Raw genomic sequence first — 26,498 nt, 5'->3', positions numbered from 1 at the left:
TGTTCTTCTGTCCGGTGACGCCGAGGATGCCCTTTGAACCTCGTTGTAGCAGACCGATAACGTCGGCAAATTTGGTTGCGAATATCGGCTACGTTGGCCTGGTGGTGTGAATACCGAACTCGGCGCTGTTGAACGCGTCGCGTCGCTCGGCATCGAGTCCTGCGATTCTATGCTTGATTGGGATTGAGGGTAACGGACGGGACCTATGTGCAGATTCGGCTGCGACAGTCGCGTCCTTTTCGTTCCCGGACATTTCAAGTGGTCTATCAGGTTTGGCTGGGAGAGACGTATGCATGGGTTGGGACGCAAAGGACCCGGCTTGTTCAGGTACCACAGGTCTCGGCGGGAGTATGGCTCGCATCAGAGTGTGTCTTCCTCTCGTAGACGTCGCATGAAAACTGGTCTCACATCCTCGAAGAATGACGGCAGGTCCAGCTCGGCCGCTCTCGCTATTCCGCCGTCCTTGCACTCTAGCCAGTAAGTGTCCATCAGACCCTTTCCCTGCAACATAGGGACCAAACAGTTTTTTATGGAACGTGTTACACGTACTACGGAAAGCAGAGTGTCGTTGTGTCCTATATCAAAGATTGTCATGGATATGACCTATACGCGTATACTTCGTGCTCAATTTTGGATACAGTTTTATGCTCTTCGCAGTATCTTCTTAATCTTCAAGCTTTAGACCCAAGGCGCAATTGAGCAACCGTTAACTGTGTACAGTACAATTGCGAGGTCGGACATCATTTGCACGAATACCTAGCTAGTGTGCGGAATTTTGTATTTTTCTAACCTTAACGTCGACCAGACCTCGATGCTCGATTCTGAAACCGCCAACGGCGTCCAGTGCCTTTTTCATTTCGAGACTGATGTGGATGCGTAGAGCTGAAAGTAAACGGCGAGTTATCGATTAACGCGGTGTTTAAGTCAATCTTGGCAAATCAATTGGTATTAATTTACTGGCTCTCTTGTCTTGTCAATCTTTGTGTTACCTTCACCGGTAGATTCCATGCGACTTGCGGTGTTCACGGTGTCTCCGAAGAGGCAATAACGCGGCATCTTAGTTCCAACTATTCCGGCTACGACTGGTCCGGTGTGGACTCCGCTTCGTATTTGGAGACGTTCGCCGGGTCTTCGGGGCACTTGGAAGACCGTCGATGCGGCTAACAGGTCCAAAGCCATCGTCGCGATTTCGGAGACGTGCTTGTCACCTGCGAGACAGGAGCAGTGATACAACGAGGGTTGTGCGTGCAGATCCCAATACCCGTCATCTCACTGACATTTTTAGCCGCTTCACAGCTCAGACGCAAACCCTTTCTTCCGGTCGCGGGTAATCCTCACTCTGGTCGACTTTATCGATCGTCGGTAAATAAAGGGTTTGTGTCTGAGCTGTGAAGCGGTTAAAAATGTCGGTAAAATGTCGGTATTGGAATCTGCACGCAGAACCCTTCTTGTATTACTACTGACAGGTGTGAAAAATACAAATTTGAGGGCGTGATCTAGAACAGCTGTACGACGAAGAAACGTGCAGGACGTTGAGCTTGGAGCAGTTTCATCGACAAGTTGATGTAAGATGATTAGAAAATTTGAAAAATTGTACCGCGGAGACGTTATTGCAGGTTTAAAAATTGATATTTCTTTTTTATTATTCATCTCCGTTCACGATATGTCTCAGATTTGATGCGACCAGATCTTTGATGCTCGTTGATTCGATTTTTCAATGTTAATAATCCTGGTGTTTATGGCTGATGGGGTGGATAGTCGGAATGCAGGGGAGTTTTCGTACATTTACCATTTTTCACTGGAAGTCCGGAGGCCACCATGTACGAGTCACCGATCGTTTCGACCTTGTAGACGTCGTAGCATTCGATCCTCGCGTCGAAGAGCTTGTAGATTGAATTCAAAAATGTAACTACCTGCGAGAATTAACGTTCTTTTAAACTCCCGAACTCTTATAGAAGAATGAAACATCGTCTTTCGCTTCACAGGCCAATCTTTTCTGTCCCTTCTTTTTTTTCCACAATCAAATTTTTGCCATTCTTTTTCACAGTGTATTATTACGTGTAAAATTTTTTCAACCCTTATACCTCGAGCGGCGTGGTTTCAGCTGCTATTTCTGTGAATCCAACGATGTCACTGAAGTAAACTGTCACAGCCTCGTAATATTCGGCGGGAACCTGTGAAGGGTGAAAAAAAATTGAGGTCGATTTACTGTAGAGATTATCGTCGGGGGAAAGAAATTGGTATTGAAAGGGATGAAAAATAAATAAATAAATGAATAAAAAACAATGCGAGGGCTTAGCACCCTCCGAATTGTAATGGCTTTGTAACCTGTTGCGTCTGCTTCAACTGCTGAGCAACACTCGGGGGTAGCATTTGAAATAGGAGTGTGTCGCTCTTTCTCTTTTCCCTCTTCAATTCTCGTGCCTTCTGGGCTAAATTGGCCGCGTACATCTGTAACACGGCAATAAAAATTAGATACGAGTTTCAACTCGTTTAAGGAGTAACGCCGCTTTAACTAACGGCCGAAAAAAAGGCCGGACTTCGACGATTTATTTTGGGAGTACAGAAAAAGGATTAGGGTTTAATTTTCAGAGGGTTCGTTTAACACGTATTGAACTGTAGAAAAGAAAAAAAAAAAAGAAAAATTTATCATTGTTTTGAATGCAAAATGGCGGTGACAGATCCAACCTATGACATCGCCTTTTTTTCAAAACTCCTTCACGGGAGGACGGATTTCTCGTTAAATATAAGACCTGGATCGAAAATCTAGAAAAATTTGGTAGAAATGGTGCACTTTGGAAAAAATGAAACGATTTTTGGCCAAAATAAAAAAAAAAAATTTTCACGTTAAAAAAGAATAAAAAAAAAACGGCTACGTAATACGACAGAGAATGTAATTGTGAAGCTACTGTCAAAATTTCAAATCGATTCATGCAACGGTGTTCAAGTAATCTGTTTAAATATTGTTCAAACAAAAAAAAAAAAAAAAAAAAAAACGAATTTCCTAAAATCCCAGAGAAGAGTTACCCCTTAAATTGAAGTATTCGAGTTTTCATTATATCTTCATTAATTTCACACTGGATTAAGGAGGTAATGTTTTTTTTTTTTTGTTTTCTTCTTTTTGCCAGATTATTTCAATGTCATGAATTTTAAGGGATACGAAATCGAAGGTTCGATTTCAATTCGTGTCACATGCATACGCCGTTTACCCTGTATTGGATTCGTTTATAACATATAGAATGAAAATAATTGTTTACCCCTATATACCACATATGGAACAACAGAAGAATAATATCGATTATTATGTTTGTCATATATATGTATGGTATATGGATATGTATGTACAATGTACATACGACCTCACAGCTGGTGGATGGTTCGAGATTAAAACACACCGGGTGTTCGTGTTGTAAATAATCATGGCGGTTATCGATAAATTTTCAAATTTCGAATTTTACATTATTATCGTTGTGGTGTTTTTTTTTTTTTTTTTCGATTTCTGCCAAGTTCCAATAACGACGATCATCGATCACTCTAATGTAACAATTATACGATTTGCAAACAATCATTCATTCAACCGACCGGTATTATAAATCGATGGATGGATGTATGAGAGGATTGCTTTCTTTACAGTGTTACATATATACATCATACATGTATATATATATGAGTTGACTCGCTCCACCCGGTACTTTTAAAAGGCCTCCTCGATTTTATGAGGTTCAATTGCCTTCTTGAGTTCTATAATATATAGGTATATTAATACCAGGGACGAAAATTGACTTATAGACGTTATGCGAGGTCGAAACTTCTCAGTCTAGGGGATGAATGGGGGTTGAACCTGCGTTTCTACGCCGTAGTTAAAACTTGGTGGAAATTTCCGTTCACGTCGCGTTGTCTATTAATATTGATTATACATTTCAAACGATGGTAAATTGACGAGCTGAAGAAAATAAAAATTTGGTATTACGGTGATTCATTGATATCAGGGGATCCAATTTAAGATAATTTCAGTCATCCTCTTAGGAATGAGTAACGTTGTTTTGAAAATTTGAATGTAAACGATGACGATGGGATAGGTGTTCAGAATTACCGTTTCATCGATCTTTATTGAAACGCAGTATTGAATTTAACTCACCTGAATTGTAGCGACGGCGTTTCGAACGAGTATTATTATAATTGGTGAAATGACGAGAACCAGAACTACGATCGCGATACCGGCGACTTCCTTGTTACTCGCGTCCTGAAGATTTGAGTTCACGTAATCCCTGCAGGAAGAGAGAGAGGGAGAGAGAAAAACGTATATATAATAATCTGCAAGCGAAGGCAGCGAGAGAAAAAAAGAGTAAGAGAAAGAGAGAGAGAAGGAGAGAGGAATAAGGAAATAAAAATAAGTTACAAGATAATCGCAATCACTGTACTTAATAGTAGTACGAGAGTTGATTCGATAACCGTTCATGTATAAAACACGTTATAAGGCTATAAATATACGCTTTTAAATAAATACTCTCTGTCCTATACGTTACAACAGCGTTGAGTTTTCCAGTCATTGCAAAACGCACGGGTATAATTATTTACATAAAATTTGCGTAATTTTTTCACGCGTGTGTGTATAATATAGCTAGAATAAATTCACAAAAGTAATGAAAATTCTCTGGTTATTGCGCAATATCGCGAGCAATGACAATAATTCATTTTGCTTTTATAACGGAATTCATCGTCGATTACGTAAGACCGTTTAGAGCTAAGGGTGAAAATTGCATGCAAATATTCAGTATAATGCAGTATCCGTTCAACTCGACGCCGTATAAAAGTTGAATTGAATCTCACTCGGCGCGTTTATCGTTGTTCAAATTTTGCCGCACGTTAGATAGATAGGTGGAGAGATGGACAGATAAATAGATAGACGGATGGATAGATAGATAGACGGACGGATGGATTGTTTGTCTAGCCTGTAGGAATATCGGACGAGTCGCAGGAAGATGGGATAAAGTGGTGACAAGAAATAAAATACAGTAAAATGTAAATGTAAATGTGTATGAAGGTGAGAAAAAAATTTAGAATAAAACAGAAACGAGTAATGCCATGTGGACAAATGGTGAGATAATAATGATAGATACAAGTAAAATTTCTTCGAACATTTGTGTGTAAATATACGGTATGGACGTCGGTGAGTAACGAAGTAAAAATGACAAGAGAATAACGCTCGTTGTCGTAAAGTCGAACGATCTGGATAGAGAGTTAATGCAATAAGTAAAAATAGAAAAAATGGTGAGTATTACTGACAAAAATACTCTTAGCATAGACGAGTATCAAAACAGACAGAGGCGGAGAGAGAAAGTGAGAAGAGAATAACGTAACAATATAATATATCACCCACCTAATCATGCGACGCAGTTCGCGTTGTAATTTTCTAAGTTCATCGACGTAAGTGGCCATGGAGTCGAAATAGGCTATGGCGTCATCGACGCTCGGCTGACGTTTTCGATTTTCCAAAATGTCATCCCTCCTGAGAAGAGGAGAGGAGAATTAAGGATACGAAAAAACAAAAAAAAAAAAAAAATTAAAATTTCAAAAACGAGACGAGAGAAATTAATTTCGTCAAAAAAAAAAAAGAGAGAAACAAACTGATGCACGGAATCAAAATTCATTCGTCGGATTATTATAACCCGATGAATAGAAATTGCAATTATTTATTTTATCCTCGACCCGTGTAATCAAAGAAACAATTACCTGGACTTAATTTTTCCGTAATCAGGCATCGTGAGCGTCAGGTGATCGTAAAATTTCTTCAACGACGGTACGTAGGTTAGCGATCCGTTCAAAAGATCTCTTCCCAACGCCTCGTGGCGTACGTAACTTACGTAGCTGTCGCCGGTCAGTATTCCTCGTCCAAAGTAATTTATTCCGTATACCGAAGCGATTCCCAGACTCTCGATGCTTCGAAGAAGATTCTTGAAAGATATCAGATACCTAAGGATGGAGAAGAGAAAGAAAAACAAAAACAAAAGAAAAAACAACGAGTCATATTAAAATACAAGTTACGTTGCAAGCCTGGAAGAATCAGAGATTTGAATCGTTGCGTTAAAAGTCTGTATGAAATTGGATGACAAAAAAAACAAAAAACTGACGTTCTTTTCCCATTCATTTTTAAATCCTATTATTATTATTATTATTATGTACGATTTATACCTCCACACTCCGCTGTTGTCGGTCTCTTTTATCTGGTTAGTCAGGTGATCTAGCATAGCCGCGTTTACACTCGTGTACCAGGCCATAACTTCGGATATGCTGCTCTCTTCGGAGCTGATTTTTTCCCTAAAAGTGAAATTTCAGTTTTTTTTTTTTTTTAACCCCCTGAAGCGTACATTTTTCCTTGGAGTCAACTGGGTTGGTTCAAACCAAATTGAAACTGTGTATACATGGTTTATAAGTTCTCGAGGTCACTGATTTCAAAAATTGGGTCAGATCTGAGAAGTTTTCAAAATTTAAAACGGTGGGTTTAATGCCATCGGATAGGTCCAATTTTTACATTTTTAGTCCACCATATTGGATCCGCCATCTTGAATTTTGAAATTCTGGCGCCCGGTTCGTTTTCAGTGACTCCAAAAACTCCTGATTAACAAATTTCAACCGAATCGGATCAATTTTTATATATTCAGCTCTCGCCATGTTGAATCCGCCGTCTTGAATTTTGAAATTTTGACGTTGGATTCGTCTTCAGTGACTCCGAAAATCTCCGAGCAGCAAATTTCAAGCGAATCGGATCAATTTTTATATTTACAGTCCGTCGTATCGGATCCGCTATTTTCGAATTTTCAAATCTCAACATCGGATTCGTTTTCAGCTACCCGCAAAATCCAAGATTACCGAGTTCCACTTCCCAAAACCAGTAATTTTCAACACCTTATTTATTTACAACGTTCACTATATTCGCGGAATCATCGTAATCCCTCTGAAAACATCGACATTGACATCATAGAAGTCGAATTACGCGCAAAATTGTGTATAAATCTTGAATAACCGATTGAAAAAAAGGTCTTTTCTCATAGACACGAGACGCTGTTCCGCAAAGGGTCGAAGGTGGCAGTCAGTCCGACTCGAAACCGTCTCAATCGAAACGTCCGGAACACCCTTCGCGGTGTTGCGTGTTTAATCGAAGTATCGAGCATCGGGGGGTGGTTGACGGTACCTACTTAGATCTAAAAATACAAAATGCGGTTGCGTTCTAGATGGTCACCAGTGCGGTAACGTGTCACTCGCAACCTCGGTATAACCAGCCCCTCCATCTCTCTCCCAGCATCATGCCAAGCTCTCTTTGAGGGTATTTATTAGGTCAATGGTTGCGCGATCCTAACCAACTACCCAACCTACCCACCTACGTCGAACACTGTTTATAACCTTGCACGTGTTCCACACGGTGTAATGGAAACGTACGCGTCAACCAACCACCACTGTATCCGGATAGTCGATGGATTATCGTCTTGTTGGATCCATCGATGAGAACGAGCATCGGCCCCCCTTACAATTCACCAGAAATTACCAACTCGTTCCACCTACAAGGTTGACGAGTTCAACAAGTAGAAGGGCCGAGTCCCTCCCCTAATCCCTTTCGTACGCTCCATTTATCCCCCCTCACCACGGGGTTCTACGCGACTATGACCCCGTTATTTCAATTTTTTTGTTTTTTTTTTTCTCTCTGTTTTCCCCTTTTTTTTCTGTTACTTTTTCCACCCTCTTTTACGTTCATCCTCTTGTACCCATTACGCGATAAATTTTGGGGTAATACGGTTCGGTGTTTTCTTCATACTCGCTTTCACTTTCGTATTATAGGTGAATAATTGAGGGGCTGGTAAGTCGCAAGTGTCGTACGTTAGTTAGGTTTGACATAATTTTTTCAAGACTAATCGAATAGCGTTTGAGGTTTACTTGTAAGATGTCTCGACAATTATTGTTGTAAAATTAATAATTTTGGTTAAAAAAAAAAAAAATTGAGCGAAACAAAAATCAAAAATTTCTTTTTTCTTATTACGTGTCGTTTTAATGGAATGTGGAAAAAATAAAGTAGCCACCTCTAAATATCAGTGTTAAGAGTTCATAACTGGTTTAGATATGACGTTCGAGATGATTAGACGAAATTTGATTGCGCGTTTGGAAAAAAAAATGATTGAGAATTTTTTTTTTTTTTTCTTCCTTTTTCTCTGGCATACCCTGTACTGTACCATACTGTATATATGTATAATGTGTACGTATACGTGTACCTTTATGTATGTATGTACAACGTGTGTATCGTATATATGTTACACGCGCGTATAATATCGGCAAACAACAACGTCTTTGTAGGTTATGGATACGTTTGTTTCGGTGTTCAGCAAGAGCTCTGGTGGCTACATTTATGTTCAGTCCGGAATGTAAGTGTATTAGCTAATGCACCGTCAGGGCGTGACTACCTTATACTTCTATAAGTCATGGGGGTTATTTCTCGCCGGCAGTTGTTACGCATAACGTATCTATTATGAACACGCGACAGGGTGTATCGGATGTGAAATGAAGAGAGAGAAAGAGAGAGAGAGAGAGAGAGAGAGAGGAAAAAACAAATTCACAATACCCGATTTTCCAACGTGGCGTTCTCTAAAAAATTTGTTTGAGTTAAAACAAAGAAGAAAAAAAAAAACAAAAAATTCTATGTTACGTGGAAGATTTTTCTCTTTTGATTTATCAGTTTTTTTTTTTTTTTTCTTTTACTTGGATTTTTTTCAATTTGCGGTAGAATGATAGTGAACGATAAATTTGTTTTTGGTTTTTCAAGCATTTAAGAACCGAAATGTCAATTTACGTCGTAAAGAAAAAGATCCAGACTTGTAATATCGAGTCGCCGGTTGATATTTGAGAAGTTCATTTACATCACGAATTTTTCATTATTAATTTTCATACACCAATAAAAAATAATGACAATTCAATACGAACCTTTGATTTATGAAATTAAAATTGAGGTTCCGATTGTACGGTTTTCTTTTCAACCATCCCAATTTGCTATTTCGAATGAATTCTTTAGAACGATGCATCAGAAATCGAAGAAAGAAAAAAAAAATGTGAATAGTAAAATATGGAAAAACGAAATGAGAACGATATTTCTTTTAAGATGGAAATACATTTTTTAGTAGGGTTACCACGTTGGAAAAATCCCGATATTTTTATACATTTTTTATCTTCTCGATCTCAAACACCCTAAAGTTTAATAATAATAGGTCACGGGCTCGACGATTCCTTTGTCAACAGTTCGGTTTGTTTTATTACGTATGAGTAAGGGGAAAAAATTGATCTTATCTAGAATTTAAAACTTGCGTAAGTACGGACGGTTTATTGACTCTTCAAGTGTCGTGTTATGCATACTCTTTAATTTATCGCAGACAATTTGTGACGGTGGACTGAACATATTTTTATTGATCTCATGTCGCGATTATTAATTGTGAAAGGAACGAAAAACGTGAAGAAAAAACTGAAAAGGGAAATAATATTATACCATTATTTATCTCATATATTACATATATATATGTATGTATTTATATACCGATGCAGTGTATAAACTTATTCTTTTCAAACTTGAAATACTTTTCTCTTCTTTGGATTTACTTGTCGTTTGTTTGTTTGTTGGTTTATTCGTTTTTCCCAAATCACCAGTTTCGTCTTTTATATATTTGTACACAAAAGTAGCCCTACCCTTGGACTTTCTTCGAACACTCGGAATTTTCCTACCAAACATAACATATCGTCGTTATCTCTTATAGTTTTTATCTCTTTTTCCGTCTCCTTCGGTATCGGGGATGATGCGAACGATATCAAACTATCGAACAACTTCACGCCTAAACATTAACTCTTACATGCATACCGAAATATTGTTTGTCTCGATAATTTGCCTTGCGCTCCTTTTTCATTCTCCTGCGTTTTCTTTATTTTTTTTTTTTTATTTATTTATTTTTTTTCCGTTAGAACTGCAGAGAAAACGTACGATAAGAAATGACGATATTTCACCTGAAATCGTTGAGCCGTTCCTGAAATGCTTCCTTGTTAACTACATCGTATTTTTGGGTCTTGGTCTCGTCTCGAGGCACCGAAACTAGAGGCCATGTTGTCATGTTGTGGAGGGCTCGATCCGTTACCGCAAATCTTTGGGTCAAATTCGACCTAACGAAGAAGATAATGTGTAATATATTTCAAGAAAATACCGACGATAAATTTCTCTTAACCTGGAGATATTTCGTCACGTTCCTTTTCGAACAAAAAACAAGAAACAAGAAAAAGAGAGCAAATGAAAAAAAAAAAAAACAACAAAGTCTTACCTCAGCGTATTTCCGTTAGTGTAAATGAAGAAAGCTACTTCTGATCTTTCAAGCTGCATCCTTGTCACAACTTTTCCCAGGTCGGTGGCTATCGTAACCTGAAATTACGCGAGGTGTGAGTAAAAAATATATTTTTTTCAACATTTCAGTCCTTGTTAAAAATACCTCATTCTTGTTCAGTCGATATCTTACAAGGAAGGTATCCGATTTGATTTCTTTTGTAATATGTAATAGTAGACTAAAAAGTGAGCGAAACGTATTTTTTTTTCTCTTCATCTGTCATTAAGCACTTTAAGGATGTGAAACCAACGTTCGAAGTAAGGCATTTCAAAGGGTGATTTGGCAGTTTTTTCATCTCTCGTTATGAGAAAACTTTTCCATTTGGATTGGTTAAAAAATGTGACGTTCTTGCGGATGAAAATGCCGAGTCGACCTTTGACATGCCTTGCTTTGGAGGGTGGTTTCACACCCTTAAAGTGTTCAATGGCAGATGAAAACAAAACCAGTCGCTTAGTTTTTGGTCCACTTTAACATGTTACAAAAGAAATCAATTCGGAGATACGGACCTGGGATATCTTTCTTGTTAGTTTTTCCTTTCCATTATTCCTTCATACTGTAAACGGAGATTCTTATTTTCAATATTTACACGAAAAAATATCATTACGTCTTGAGCTGCAGTATCGAGAAGCGGCCATTATTCACTCGACCGCTCTCCTTCCCCCGCACGTTCATACTGCGATACTCTTTACATACGTAGATGCATGTGTCGGTATTGTTAACTAATGGCTCGTTGCTTCTTGGCGGAGCATCCTAGCGATCGTATAAAATAAATAAGAGCGATCGAGTCACTCGGGCGTCAGCTGAAGAACCACCCCGAGTAACGCGTTATGACGTAAGGTACATTTTTCCACATTTCTTGGACGCAGTTTATTGAGCAATAGCTAGAGGAGTGACCGTAAGTAGTTGCTGCAGTAACCCAGTTTCATTTCTCACTCTCACTCTCACTCTCTTTCTTCGCTTGCTGGGTGTCGGGAGAAAGTTTATCAAATATTACATTGAATCCAATGAAACACCGTCAATTCAGACCTAAGTCAACGAGAACCTAGATTCGCATAGGTATGTTTAGAGAAGATCGAAAGAACAAGATTAATTCCGCAGTGAATCGTTGAATAAAAATCGTACACTGCTGTTTCATCACGTGGTGGTATGAGACGATTATACATGTTGAATGGAAAAGTTCATGGGTTGGAATTAGAGGCTGAGACGATGTGCAAAGACCTTTCTGATTTGAAGACGAACGACCTACGCCATACGTTTCAATTAGAGTGTGACCGGCATTGCAGAGGAAAGAAATAACACTTCATTGGATCTTCTCACCGTAAGGCAAATAAACACAACTCTTGGGAACGACTGGTGGTGTATGCACCAGTAGTGAGAAAAAAGGAGCGAAAACAAATGAAACGACGGAAAACCGTAAGAGTCTATCTCTTTCAAATGAGTTCGGTGTTGAAGGTTGCACAACAAATCAAGTGTATAGCCCCAACGATCTACGTTTTACTTTCCAGCGAAAGGTCAAACCGAATGAGATTCTAAAACTAGGTACATGTAATCAAATAAGAGTATAATCCATTGGTTATCGGTAATTAACTGTTCCATAACGAACCTTCTTCAAGGTTTGCACTTCTCCTCGATATGTCTATAACATGGTGTCCAGTAAAAAGTCCGTAACAAACTCAAGGATAGTTTCTAGGACTTTTCAAGAACGAGCAAAATTCACGGACATTTTACAGGAGCGCTGAACACCATGAATGATTCACGGGTGTATGCGAAAATGGATCGATACGAAATCGGTCGGTGGATTTGAAAATTTTCATCAGTTGTGCAGGACGTTTTATGCGAATGCGATGTACAACAACCTGTTCACTACACAACTTACATCCCCAACCACTCCAGAGAATGGAGATAAGTAGTGCGTAATTTGATGAAGTAGTAACCAGTGTATGTTGCAGAGCAAATAGTCTACCCTTTAATCTATATCTGTCCGTACGAGTGGTGCACCAGTAGCAGCGTGGCATTAGTCAGGTTTTGTGGTAATCTGGGGGAGTGCCTTGTTTGCATTTGGTCTTACATCATTCGGGGAAAGCGAGGATTGGTTCGTCGCTTATTGTTAGCTGGTTACGTACGTTACGTATACATATAGAGTATAATATAGCCCGGTGATAAGGGTGGCAAAACTCAAAAATTGGAGTTTTTTAGTTGAGACCATGTATGGGTTTACAAATTTCGAAGCTGGAAACTTGGAAAGTGATATTCCTGTAGTTAAATAAACTTCCATAAACATTCAAGGCTTTCACTTATAGCTATTTGCTTGAAAATATTATTAGAAACTCCAAATCTTTTAGCTTCGCGACCCTTGTTGACAGGGTGCGATGTTTGAAACTCTGAACCAATTTCCTCACAACTCTCTACGAGTGTTTTTCACCGATACAGGTAGATCAGGTGGTGAAAGAATTTATCACTCGAATGTATAAAACTAAGCATGATCTACGCGATCCAAAATTGTCGAATTGTGATAAAACACTCTGTTTTATCGACTGGGTCAGCTTCGGTTTTACTTTTCGACTATTTTGAAGTTAGTAACGTCGATGTAACGGAAAATCATGGAACAAATCGTTGTACAATTTTAGAACGACTCAAAAGGAGTTGGCTTCTTCAAAGTATCGACATTTTTTCTTTGTTACGATCGACTGGCGATGTCTCCTGAACACGCATCGTTAAAGTGACTTTACCAACTTCAACCTCATACTTTTCGAACCATTTTCATAAATGATGAGAGAGCAATTACCACGTTTGAAAACGTTTTTCGATGGGCACATCAAAAAAAAAAAGTGAAAAAATGAACCACCCTAGTTAGCGTATCTATTGTCGAAAGTCGATGGTACTGACCTGCGTCTCGATATCCGAGACTTCTTGCCTGTATATCAGAATGTCGTGGAGGGTGATCGCCGTCTGTACGATCAGCGCTAGGATCGGGATGAAGGGCAGAACCAGCATCTGCAGCAGCTGGATTCGCCGACCTCGCCGATGGGTCGGATCCGTTGTTCGCGCCCAGCACGACTTACGACGACTTCCTTTCGCCCCGGAAACGTCCTCCGAGGAGAGACTTCTCACCGAGCTTATCTCCGCCATGCAGGATCCGTTTCGCGGCGACATGCTGTTGTAATTGAGTAAAAAAAAATAAAATTAGCTTTCTTTAAACAAGAATATTCACGTCACGGTGGAAACGGATTCCATGAGACAAAATTTGGCTAGCTTAGAAATTTGGAATTTTTAGTAATTGATCTTTGTATCTGAGTATAGGCGCGCAGGATAATAAATATGAAAATTTTCAGGCAAATTTTATATATTTTAGGCAACCTGATCGTTTATCTTATACGTATAAATTAATGTTTTATTAGGTATATTCTGGATAGTTATTAACTTTATTGCCAAATTAAGAATTAAGTCTTTCTTTCTTTCTTTCTTTCCTTCTTTCTTCTCAACCAAAAGAGAGTCTCGTTGACAATATAGAATGATACTTTATGATGAGATAAAAATCGAACAAAATCAACCAGAATAAAAACGATAAGATGATTAAATTTAAATAATAACAATTCCCGAACGTTATGAATAAATTGTTTAAACAAAACATTGTTTAACAAATTTTCTGGGAACATTGTTGTTTTTTTTTTTATCATGCGAAACGAATTCGTTGATTCTTCTGAATGTACACGAATTTATTAAAGAATTTTTCCCTTATTCTGAAATTTCCGTTTTCGAAAATTCACGACTTATCCAACATTTTTCAAAATTAAAATTAATCGAAAACGGAAATTTCAAAATAGTGAGAAAATTCTTTAAAATTTCATGTGTACTCAGAAAAATCAACTGATTCATTTCACATGACAAAAATAAAATCTATATTCCCTGAAAATTCGCTAAACAATGTTTTTAAACAATTGATTGATAAATTTTGGGAATTATTATTATTATTTAAATTTAACTATCTCATCGTCTTTATTGCGGTTGACTTTTTTCCGATTTATATCTCATCGCAACTGATCAGTTAAATATTTATATTTGGTTTAAAAAAAAAAAAAAAAACAGGTTGAAATACGATAAAGTGTACGAGTGAATTCGCAGAAAGTTGGATATTGTAAAATTTATATTCACAATATGTAGGGTATGTACCTGCATACATACATATGTATATATGTATGTATGATAAAATTTAACATCGTTTCTAGTCGATCCCACATATTTTCGTCCCCTTTGCCTCAGAACGCGTCAGAGAAGTTTGATATTTCGCGCGATTTAGCATCGAGGCGTTTCGACACGATTCGTTAGACGCAATTCCGGAAACGTGTGTACGTACACATGCATGCATAGACGCATACATAAATGTCTATGTACAGCTATGCAAGCAGACAGAGGACTTTACTCGACCGATTGTCAATGCGTCTGGGATGCAGGATCACTTATCTCGGGTAAGGCGAAGAAGTGTTATAGGAACTAGTTATGCGGGTGTGCGTATGTGTGCGAATGTATGCACTTGTAAAAGGCACGTGATCAAATGTCTCTTCCCCGTTGCCATGGTAGGATCAATTCCGATTCCTCGCCGGCTACATGCTACTTTCTTCCGCAAATATTGCCAACATTGTACAATATAAGCTGCTGTACTGTTTGTTCTGCAGTCGAGACGCGATGGTACGATCGGAAATGTAATCGTTGTCGTAAATGTGTGAGAATATATATATATGTATGTGTGTATATATTAGGGTGATCCTTACTTAGGGTGTTGATGATTTTTTGCCAGACCACCCCCCAAATCAACTATAAATAATTGAAAAACAATTCTTTCAGATTTTTATATCAAAAATACACTTGTTTCAGATACATTCTCAGCATGTATTTTATTGTAAGATTGACGATGTTCGAATCAATCTGTAATTGCGAAGATTTAGTGAGTAATTAGTACTACTGTCTGAGAAAAAATTCACATCATCATCGTATCAACCAATCTCGACGAATTGCACACCCTAGAAATTTGACCTTTTCTTTTTATTTACAAGAAATGCAATTGTCTATATAACCTGGTACGATGATGTGAATTTTTTCTCAGACAGTAGCACTCATGCTTACTAGAACCTCACATTCGTGGATTTTTTGAATCATTATTACTCTTACAGTAAAATATATACTAACAACGTGTCCGAAACACGTGTATTTTAAATTGGGAAATCCTTCCTCTTACAGGCACGGGTTGATATAAAAATCTGAAAAAAATTGTTAATTGTTTTTCAATTATTTATAGTTAATTTGGTGGGGTGATCCGGAATAAATTCGTCAACGTTCTAAATGAGAACCACCCTAATATATATATATATATATGATTGGATAAAATTTTCTCACATTTTCTAAATATGTATACATACGTATACCGGGAGAATCTCTCGAAACTTGAAAATGAACCGCGCGTGCGCCGAATGATCAAATCTCATTGGTCGGCGAAACGTTCCCGCGGCGATATTCTTGTCCGCGACGCAGGCGGGCCAACCTACGCAAAATGTCTGCGTTTGAATTTTCAAAGAGCGCAAGCGTCGAGTTCCGACCGTTCTTCGAAGAATCGACTTTCCGCCCCGACGACAAATGCTTCCGAAACCTTTCCGAGTCGCCGTTTCGATTGTTCGAGATCCTAACCTCGAAAATTCGTAGGAACCGCGTCGCCGGCGGAAAGAGTTTGACGGCTGAAAACTCGGGTTGGCCAGCCTGCGCGAACAGCCGATAAAACTCGCGCTTGCGCGGTTCGTTTTCTAGTTTCAAGAGATTCTCCCGGTACAAGGAATTTTTCGACAACTCTTAAATCTTCGTCGTTTCCGTTTCTATCTTTCGGTGATTCGTCTGTTTTATTTTTAATCTTGTAATTTAAGAGGGTGGTTACATACTTGGAAAACCTGAAATTGTTAAGGGATTTATAATTTGGTAACGGAAAAAAGTGAAAATATTCATTTTTTTATCTTGGTGATTACAAGTGTTTTTTTTTTCTTTTCGAGGTAATAAGTTTACGTTTTATCGTCGAGAAATCAAATTGGGTTTAAACTGACGTTTTTTCTTCTTCGTTATAATTTTCTTAAATTCGAATTGAATATCAGTCTGATACAGAGTTGATAAAGTGAACGATTCAGATTTTAGCAACTTACTGGAACTGGGAAAATGTCAGGATAAATTAGGTATTAATTAATGGAAAATCTTCTTTTTTTTTCAAAAAATTTCTGCGGCTACCCTGTGCAAAGTAGACGACACTACGATCTCGCAAGTAAGTGAACCCTGTAAAGGGAAGAAGAAAGGGGGGCTAAATACAAAAATTATATGCGTGGGTGTGGGAACATCAAAGAAGGTGCTGCAGACCTTCCAAGAAATTCACTTAAAGACTACAAACTCGTTACTCGTTCTTCTTTGTTGTTATACGTTCATACGTAAAGGTAATATAGATGTATATTTTTAGCTGTACGATGGAATATAACCGAAAACATCGATGCTATTTATACACACACTGCTCGACGTGGGTGATTTCTTTTACGATTATAATTCACACCGTTTGTTGTTAAATTAATCAATCTGTATAGATGGCGTAATGTAATTGCAGGCTATGGTGTGGAGAATTTCGTTGGTCAAAGTGTGTAATTCTTGTTACTTTCATCTTTTTCACGTACATCGATTTCAAAAATTATACGGGATAGAAAATTAACGATCATATAAAATGATGCATTGAAGTAATTTTCGCATCTCTCTCTTTGTCTCTAATTTGTTTTTCAACTTAAACAATAACATAACTTTCTAATTCTAATTCTAATTCTAATTCTAATTCTAATCATGTCTCCGTTTGTTGTAGATGATGACCTGATTCTATTAAACGCATTTCCACGCAACTGTTGGTGACAATTTCAGGTGAGTGAGGAAAAGTTTATAGCGATATTATAAAACAGCTGTGCGGTACGTCGTTCTATGTCGTTATTTCCACATCGGTTTTATTATTCAGGTTATTTTAATTCTCGAATACGTATATATATATATATATATATACGTATGTACGTAGTTACCTACCTACGTATAGTTTGACATATTGCACTATAATACCGGGGAGGATGACGACGAGAGAAGTTGAGATATTTTTCAGAGTGCAATTTTCTAATCATCCTGAAAGGTTTCGTTTCGCCGTATCTCGGAGTGTATAAAAATTTTCATCGTTTATACAAGCTCAATTATAGCACAGCAATATTCAAGTCGACTCATAGGTGTTGGGTGTTTATGTATTTACGCATTAATATACACACATGACGTTTGCATCTAGCAAACACGTTTTAGAGACGGTGTACATAATATGTACCATAGTTGGTATTATCTTGATCAGCCGTGCAGCAGCTTATGGAAAGTGCATCGTAATTAAATTCGGCCCTGCATCGCGAAACGCCGCGGTTAAATTATTGTCGATCCGAAATCATCTTGAACGTTGTTGTTATTGTTATAATTATTATTATTATTATTATTATTATTATTCAACTGCGATATTATTATAGTTGTGTTGGTTTTACGCGTTGAAATTATCGATGTAATGTAGAGACGAGAGAAATGGAGGATAAATAAAAATTGACACACATTTTTGATGATGTATGTATCCTTGTTTCGAAGAAACGCGACTCGTATTTGCGAAATCATATTCGACGCGTGTCGATTTTTTTTTTTTTTTTTCTTTGTACTTTCTTGGTCAAGATTTATCGTTGACGTTCGAAATTCCGAATTCACCCGAACTTGCGTGACTTTACGCACGACGCGTTTGAGGAAAAATCACGATTTTTATCTATACATGTAATAATATCGAAGCAACGATAAAGGTGGCGAGAAAAAAAAAAAAAAAAAAGAAAGAATAAGAAAATAAAAAAGAAAAAAAATCCGTCAAAGTAAAAGCGACGACAAACAAAAAGACACGTAATGTCTTCTGCTTTTTATCATCCCTGTTCACACCGTTCACACCGTACTCATCTACGTATGCGAATAATTTTTTATTTATTTTTTTTCTGAGCTTATTTTCACGGGTCTTAACCCTGAAAAATTCTTGGACAACTTTGGATGGAGTCAATTTGTCAAAAAAATGACGAGAGACAATTTTTGTACAGTGTTAAATTTCATGTAAAAATACATGTTTTTATCATTTGGATCTGTACATCGGTTTGTGAGCTACAAAATTATAGAAAAGAAAAGGAAGAAGAAAAAAAAAAAAAAACAACATTTCCCACGCTATTCAAACGGAAAATGTAAATCCGCGATCAGCGACCTCTAAATATTGACGTTGAGAGCTCCGCTTTTGACAGGCATCTTTTTTTTCACCCTTCCGAAAGTATTTAAAAGAAAACAAAAAAAAGAAGTCGATTTTCTTTAAACCAGTCCAATATACAATACGGATCATCGCACACTTCACTACTACTAACAAGTGTTTCTTCAAGCTGTGCTTTTTCCACCTCGTGCAACACTCGCGGTTCACAAGTTCAGATCTAGCTGTGTTGTTGGTAACCTCTAAGATACGTGTTTCAAACCTCGCACGAATATGTTGTGCGACATTTGCATTTGTCTTGTGGTTATACAGTTACGAGTAATACAACTAAACGTCTTACGTCCATAGAAAGGGATCCACTTTCAAGACCCACTCGCTGCTCCTCCATTCAGACTTTTCATAACCGTGTGTCTACGCGATACATGCATATGTGCCTATCATGTGTGAATCTATATATATATATATATATATATATATAGGTTTGTGTAATCGTATCTAGGTGTGTATATATGTATATATATATACATACGTGCATGCGTGCTATTTGAAGGGAGGAGGAACCGCCAGTTGGACAAAGTCATATCAATGCCAACGATTACGAATACCACACACATACACACACACACACGAACGTGCACACGTAAATATTTGATGAAATATGTATACGTGTATTTGGTTCGGTGATCATTGGAAACTATATTTTTGTAATTTGGTATTTTTTTAGCGTTAAGAAGTGACAGAGAAAGAGAGAGAGAGAGAGAGAGAAAGTTAGAGAATAATGTTGCCTATCGTAATTTATACTTATGTATATATCCATATATTATATATATATATATATATATATACCCACCTTTTGTATTTTTGTGTAAATTAGTTGTTAAACGGGAATGAGATATAAATTGTTTTCGAGAATAATCCCTTTCGCGAATTTAATTCGTTGACGGTTATTTGTTCACGCGATTCGAATAACGATGAGACGTACGTAAGACGCCCGATGTCTGTATAAATTAGACGATCGGCAACTTTGCCTGAAATTTGTTCATTTCCTTTTCCTTTTCCCTTTTTTTTTTTTTTCCTTCCCTTCTTATCTTCAATCGACTTGTTGCTTTTTATATCGTTTTTGGAATCATATGTCTCAGGATGACTTATTATCATATTCTCCCATTACTTTTCTTTCTGCTTACAATTCTTTTTCTCGATTCTCGAAGCGGGAAAAAAAAAAAAACTTTTTTTTTTTCAAATTAAAATAAGAAACCGTTGCAAAATCGACGCGGAAAAAACGAACGTCGATTTTTGAGGCGCCGGGAAACTTGCGGGTTTACACAATATGTTAACTTTGTTATTATACAACCGTGATATTAGAGATATTTCGGCGAATAATCGATTAAACAAAACAACAATTATTACACTTTTATTATAATTTCAGTTGGTAAATAAATCTTATGATATACGCGACTCTGGGGTTTGATTTTTACACGTTTTTGAAATCAATTTTAACGCGACGAGTCAAATTTTTGCCAAACCTTTGCGGTGTAGTAACGTACAATTATTAATTCTGAAGTTTCTTTCTTTTTCTGGTGTCTTTTTTTTTTTCTTTTTTCTTTTTTTTCTTCTCTTTTATCCACCACCGCCGAAAACATCCACCGCAGATGTGTTGGTAAAGGAAACAACAACGTTGTACAAACCGATGGAAAATGTAGACTAAAAAACGAGACTATAAAAGCAGAGGAATGAAAAATTAGCCGTAAGAAATTCGATAATTTGTCTTATTTCGTTCTACATCATCATCGATTTTTTTTTTTTTTTTTCGTTCCTTCGTTTCTTCTTCTTCTTCTTCTTCTTCTCTGTTGTAACGTATTCGTTAATTACAGAAATATTATGAAACCGTTTGCCGATCGGATTTGTTTATTTTCCGGTAAATTATCTCGCGAAGTTTGAAGTGGAAGGAAAACGAATGTTAAAAATTTCTTCGAACTTATGCGTAGGTATGCATAAACGTGTTTATCTGTTTATTTATTTATTTATTTATTTATTTATTTATTTACGGGTAACAGGTGGTGCGCTTCGTGGCGTTTTGTGACGCGTATACTCTATCGAAAGCTCGGAGTGCCGACCAAGACTGGAGCGAAATACAGTATGATGGGTAAATCGACGCGGGCGTCGAGTCGAGTCGCCTCGCGTCGCGTCGCCTAGCTCTTAACAACGCTAAGCTTCGTGAAATCAGCTGAGGGCATGCGTCTCTCCGACTTATCGAAGACCCCCCTCAACCATAGATATATTAATTAGAAGTACGCTTATTCGTTTATTCGTTCATCTATTCGTTCACCCATTCATCCGTCACTCGTTCCTCCGTCATTCATTCATCCGTCGTCCATCATCGATTCGTTCGATCCGTCATCACTTATTCACCGAACATTGATTTGTGAAGGATTGATTGATCGATTGATTCATTCATTCATTCATTCATTCATTCATTCATTCATTCATTCATTCATTCATATACCTATCATTCATCCATCATACATCGTTCATTCATCATTTACTGATCGATTGATTGATTGATTGATTCATTCATTCATATACCGATCATTCATCCATCATACATCGTTCATTCATCATTTACTGATTGATTGATTCATTCATTCATTCATTCAATCATTCATTCACTCATTCAATCATTCATTCATTCAATCATTCATCACTTATTCACTCATCATTCATTCATTCATCCACCATTCACCCATAATTCATCCGCTTATTCATTCATTCATTCATTCATTCATTCATATACCTATCATTCATCCATCATACATCGTTCATTCATCATTTACTGATCGATTGATTGATTGATTCATTCATTCATTCGTTCATTCATTCATTCATTCATATACCTATCATTCATCCATCATACATCGTTCATTCATCATTTACTGATTGATTGATTGATTGATTGATTCATTCATTCATTCAATCATTCATTCATTCATTCAATCATTTATTCATTCAATCATTCATCACTTATTCACTCATCATTCATTCATTCATCCACCATTCACCCATAATTCATCCGCTTATTCATTCATTCATTCATTCATTCATTCATTCATTCATATACCTATCATTCATCCGTCATACATCGTTCATTCATCATTTACTGATTGATTGATTGATTCATTCATTCATTCAATCATTCATTCATTCATTCAATCATTTATTCATTCAATCATTCATCACTTATTCACTCATCATTCATTCATTCATCCACCATTCACCCATAATTCATCCGCTTATTCATTCATTCATTCATTCATTTATTCATTTATTTTTTGATTTTCTTATCTTAAATTTTCTCTCTCTCTCTCTTCTATCATTTTCCTAAACGACTTACGGCGATCGTTTCTTATTTCAAAACCAAAACCGGAAACAAAAGAGCCAAAAAAAGCAAAATAATGAAATCTACAAATTATATCATGCAGAGAAAACAGTGAAATACTATCGACGTCATTCTTTTTTCTCTACTTTCCAACACTCATCTTTTCTTATTTTTATCCAAGTATTTTTGTTGCAAACCTTTTTCTTTCCTTCATCCTGCATCTTGGCAATTATTTTTTAATCCTCTCACACGCCTTGCGATAAATTACATATCGTCGTATTATTGTTACTGTAAAATAAATACGTCGGTTGTTTAATTTCATGGAAAATTTTTCTCTTCTGCTTCTTTCTTTTTGTTCGGTGTTTTCTCTCTCTCTCTCTCTCTCTGTTAACCCGTGCGTGGAGTTGACGTGCTCTGTTTTGCTCCTCGTTCTTACCATTTTATTAACGGCATATTCTGTCATAAAAAGTTCCAGCACAGTTTAATGGAAGTGCGGAACATATACCTTTCAACTTTTTGTGAAATTTGTGACCTTTTTCCAGTTTTTCTCCAGATTCTATTCGGGAAAAACTTTCTCATCGATTGTGCGTGAACCGTTATCGTTGTCTTTCGCCATGGTTGATTGCGTATTATCATCTGCGTGTGTTTCATATGTGTGTCACTGTGTACTGACAGTTACATAATACATCCACCGGCTGACCGTGTATACGCAATTTTGAAATTGCTTTCGTTTAAATCACCGACTGTCAAAGTTCCATATACCTGGTAGAGGTTATCAATGTGCGACAAACCTGTGGTGATACTTTCCTACGGGAATATTAACGATCACTCCGATAGCGTGACGTTTGAATTGGTCAGAGCACCTTGAACTCTGTGTACTGTGTATGTGCGTGTCCAAAACAGCTGACCTGTGTCTACGATCCTAGCTCTATTTCTTGTCGAGATCCTCGTGGTGTGTGCTCTGATTTAAATATACGTGCTGATGCGAGTGCGAGGATTAGACTTTGACATTTGGATTCTCAGTGGTTCATGTTGTTACTTGTACGAGGACTGTGTGCGTTGCTTTAGTAAGCAAGTGTTACATTGTGTACAGCCGGAGCTGTCATCCAAGGTAACATCAGCTGTTTACACGAAAAAATCGCGTCCAAGTTGACAGGTTGCAATGTCTGAGGAAGGCGCCTCGCAAAATCAGCCCCAGTTGGCCCAATTGCTTAAAATCTGCAAAGGATGCAAGAAGGAGGTGAAGAACGATGTCTGTTGCCGTTTCTGCCGTAACCACTGTCATCCGGCGTGTACCAAAATGACAAGGATCATGCATGAGAGCAAGTCTGTTGCCGGGTGTAGACCTTGTTCATCCGCAGCGAGCGCATCTCAACTTTCGGAGTTTAACATGCGGCGTGTACAGTCTACTCCCATCAAATCGCACCACTGTATCCTCTCCGGCACATCAATCCAGCCTGGAGACTGTTCTTGCGGCGATTGGAGCGAATGCAGAAATGCCTGAGGAATCTCAGCGTAAACAAGCTGACTTAGAGTCCAAAATTGATGGACTCCTGGCCTCTTTGGTGCAACAATGTCACCAAGTGGATGTCCGGCAGGTTGTAGAGTCTGATGCAGGACTTCGCGAGCTCCTGAAGAATCTAGAAACGAAAAATCTGATGTGTCATCTGTTAGTATCTGGAGTCCCGGAGCTGGAGTCCGAAGATCTCCAAGACGTTTTTAGGTCCATGCTTAGGCTACTTGAAATCGTACCTACTCGCAATGACCTCATTGAAGCCACTCGTGTTAGAAGCACTAAAGTCACGAATAAGCCCAGAACGATCCTCTTCCGTCTGCGGACCGTGCGATGCCGGAACGAGATTCTTTCAGCCAAGCGGACGAAAGGTGCCATCCATGCTGATGTCTATTTCCGTTTTACTATGTCATACTTTTATTCTCATTGTTACTCTTAATTTTATTACTGTTTATAATTTATTACATATATTTTCTTGTACTACCTATTCTTATCCCGTATCTATCTAATTGTGCACTGTTATTTTATTCCTACCGTCGGTTCTTCAAACTATAAACCATTCGTCATTTTCAACGATTATGAACTCTGGTCTGTATACCTATTATTAGTTAGCTATCTATTTACTTTGCCTTTCTGGTCCGGTGGTCAGTAATACATCCTTTTTATTGTGTTACACTTTTGTTATGCTATACTACTATCACTGGATCTATTGTACAATCCGGTTCTTGTATTCTATGTCTCTACCTATGTATCAAAATTACCTGCATCGATCTTTGAAGTTCCTCCACTGATCGCCTTTTTGTTTGCCTTAAAGCCCAAGCGGGTTCTCCTTATCTCTGTGTAAAAACATCCTTCTCGGGGGATAATTAGCGAACTTCTATGAGTTTTTTTTTTTTTTCCTCCCCCATTGTTGGTATATTGTAGATATTACGCGGTATTGGTTTATTGATGTGTAGATATCGATTATTGTACAAGCATACAATTACCGCAACAGTGATCCCGAGGGATGGATTATAAGATATTAAAGTTATTTATTTTATCCCGACTTGTGTATAAATTTCACGGTATGTACACGTGTATACATGTACGAGGGTTGAAGAAAATTTGTTAAATTTGAAATTTGAATTCGCTCGTTGGACAGTTTGTCGACATTTTTTCTATGCCCTTTCAATTTTCCAAACGGGTCATGTATCCGAAACGTTTCGAAAAATATACGAATAATAGACATAATAGAGAGACAAAGAGAGAAGAAAAAGGTACGCACACTTTTGTCTCTTTTCATTGTACAACTGTAGGTATTATCCACGCGTGTTATCTTGTACAATGAAATGATTAAAACGGTCCGGGTTTTACATCGGGTAATCGTTTGAATTAAACCACTTAGAATTAATAATAATAATAACACACTTGCGCGTGTGTGAGATGTTCAGGTACGTCTTTGCGTTATACGTACGCGTACTTACGTACGTCCATCCGTACACACGCATGGATAGTCATTGATGCCGTTTAGGCATTTGTGTATACGTCGTCTATGTTGCAATGCAATTGTTGCGTTATATCTGTAACAGATGTAACGCGTGAAATTGCCTCGCGGAAACGAAACTGAGATGGATTTGTTTTTATCCGCGTAATCGTACGAAATTTATTTATCTCATCTCTAGTTGTGAGGTAATGAAAGTTCGAATTTGAAAATTTTCAATGCCCCGAATTCAGAATTTTCCCCTGGCGAAACTTGTGGTGAAGAAATTAAGGTTATGACGAAACGTGAAAGTTTCGAGTGGTCCGAAACTCGATTTTCAAAGTTACGAAAGTGCAAAGTTCCGAAAGGGTAAAAATGAGTATATTTTAAATTATCGGAACTTTGATTCATCGTAACGTGAATTTTCGAAATCTCGAATTACGGAACTTTGACTCGACGGCTTTCCGACCATTCGAAGCTTCGTTGTTGCAGCAAAGTTTCGTTCCCTTACCTCAAGTTTCGCAACCGAATAATTCGCCACTTGTCGCATTCGGAGCTACGAAACAATCTACTAGGTTGGAAAAATTTGCGATTAAAAATATTTTTAACTATCAATATATAGAATATAAAGAGTATATCGTATGTGAATAATTACACGGTGTAAATCGGTGTGAAATAAAAACAAATTGAAAGGCGAAATATATAACGTGTAATTCAATTTCAGGAAAGTTAATTTCTGCGATACAGTTCGCTAAGTAATATTTTACGTACACATACATGTATATGATAGGCACATGCATCGCGTATAATTATTATATTCTTACGATATTAGATTAAGGTACAAATTTATGTACAGCATGTATTATATACATGTATACATATATTGTACTTATATGTATGTGTATGCCTAAGTTATGTCAACGTAAATTGCACTCGATGCCTCGCTTATTATGCATCGTACAGGCAATAAATTCTACACTGTGAAATATTTCATTTTATACAGTAACTAGAAAAATTCAGTAAAACGGATATCGTTAAAAAAAAAACTGTTTGTATATTGTCGGAATTAGGAAAAGCGAATATTTTGATACGTCCGTTATAAATGTATAATTATTATTGTAATTATTATTATTATTATTATTATTATTATTATTATTATTATTATTATTCACTTTTGCAACGCGCACCGTTTTTTTTTTTTTTTATTTTTCTTCACATTCTCGTTCAACGAATATCGGTTTTATCAAGAGCCATGCATGTAATGTTGAAACTTGTTCTCAACTGCATTATACGGCATGTGCAGTCAGTCAGGGTTGATTTTCGTCGTCTATCGGGCTTCGTGAACGCACACGCCAAGCTCGAACTTCCGGATCCTGCTTCGCCGTTGCTTTCTCATGTATTAATTATAACTAACAGATCGAATTTACTTTGCCCATGTACCCGTG

At 37.4% G+C, this 26,498-nt stretch overlaps 1 protein-coding gene across 4 annotated transcripts; it reads right to left on the bottom strand.

Annotated features, from left to right (window-relative positions):
• Window positions 1-359: 359 nt before the first annotated feature.
• Window positions 360-20,876, bottom strand: LOC124305483 (receptor-type guanylate cyclase daf-11). Of its 4 annotated transcripts, none has more exons than XM_046764995.1 (14): window positions 19,559-20,876; window positions 13,287-13,554; window positions 10,341-10,438; window positions 10,033-10,185; window positions 6,193-6,318; window positions 5,734-5,973; window positions 5,381-5,509; window positions 4,139-4,268; window positions 2,329-2,451; window positions 2,085-2,174; window positions 1,784-1,913; window positions 990-1,208; window positions 791-882; window positions 360-501 (listed from the first exon to the last, which is right to left on the bottom strand). In XM_046764995.1, exons 2-14 carry the CDS (start codon window positions 13,551-13,553, stop codon window positions 361-363), a joined length of 1,938 nt encoding a protein of 645 aa, XP_046620951.1. In that variant the 5' UTR covers window position 13,554; window positions 19,559-20,876; the 3' UTR covers window position 360. The 4 variants fall into 4 exon arrangements, with proteins under 4 accessions (XP_046620951.1, XP_046620952.1, XP_046620954.1 ...); XM_046764996.1 differs by having other exon boundaries at window positions 19,893-20,876; XM_046764998.1 differs by having other exon boundaries at window positions 1,790-1,913; window positions 19,559-20,874.
• Window positions 20,877-26,498: the final 5,622 nt, after the last annotated feature.

Source organism: Neodiprion virginianus, chromosome 5 (genome assembly GCF_021901495.1).
Source record: "Neodiprion virginianus isolate iyNeoVirg1 chromosome 5, iyNeoVirg1.1, whole genome shotgun sequence".
In the NCBI taxonomy this organism is placed as follows: Eukaryota; Metazoa; Arthropoda; class Insecta; order Hymenoptera; family Diprionidae; genus Neodiprion; species Neodiprion virginianus.
Note: the sequence above shows the minus strand (reverse complement) of the source record. Positions and strands in the feature narration are given on the sequence as shown.

What these genes read in the sequence shown, in the direction of transcription:
- LOC124305483 (XM_046764995.1), bottom strand. Translation starts at nt 13,553, where the DNA reads ATGTCGCCGCGAAACGGATCCTGCATGGCGGAGATAAGCTCGGTGAGA. An exon ending in CTGAAACCACGCCGCTCGAG is followed by an intron (nt 1,914 to 2,084) that starts GTATAAGGGTTG and finishes TAATTCTCGCAG; the next exon opens with GTAGTTACATTTTTGAATTC. An exon ending in CATGGAATCTACCGGTGAAG is followed by an intron (nt 883 to 989) that starts GTAACACAAAGA and finishes GTTTACTTTCAG; the next exon opens with CTCTACGCATCCACATCAGT.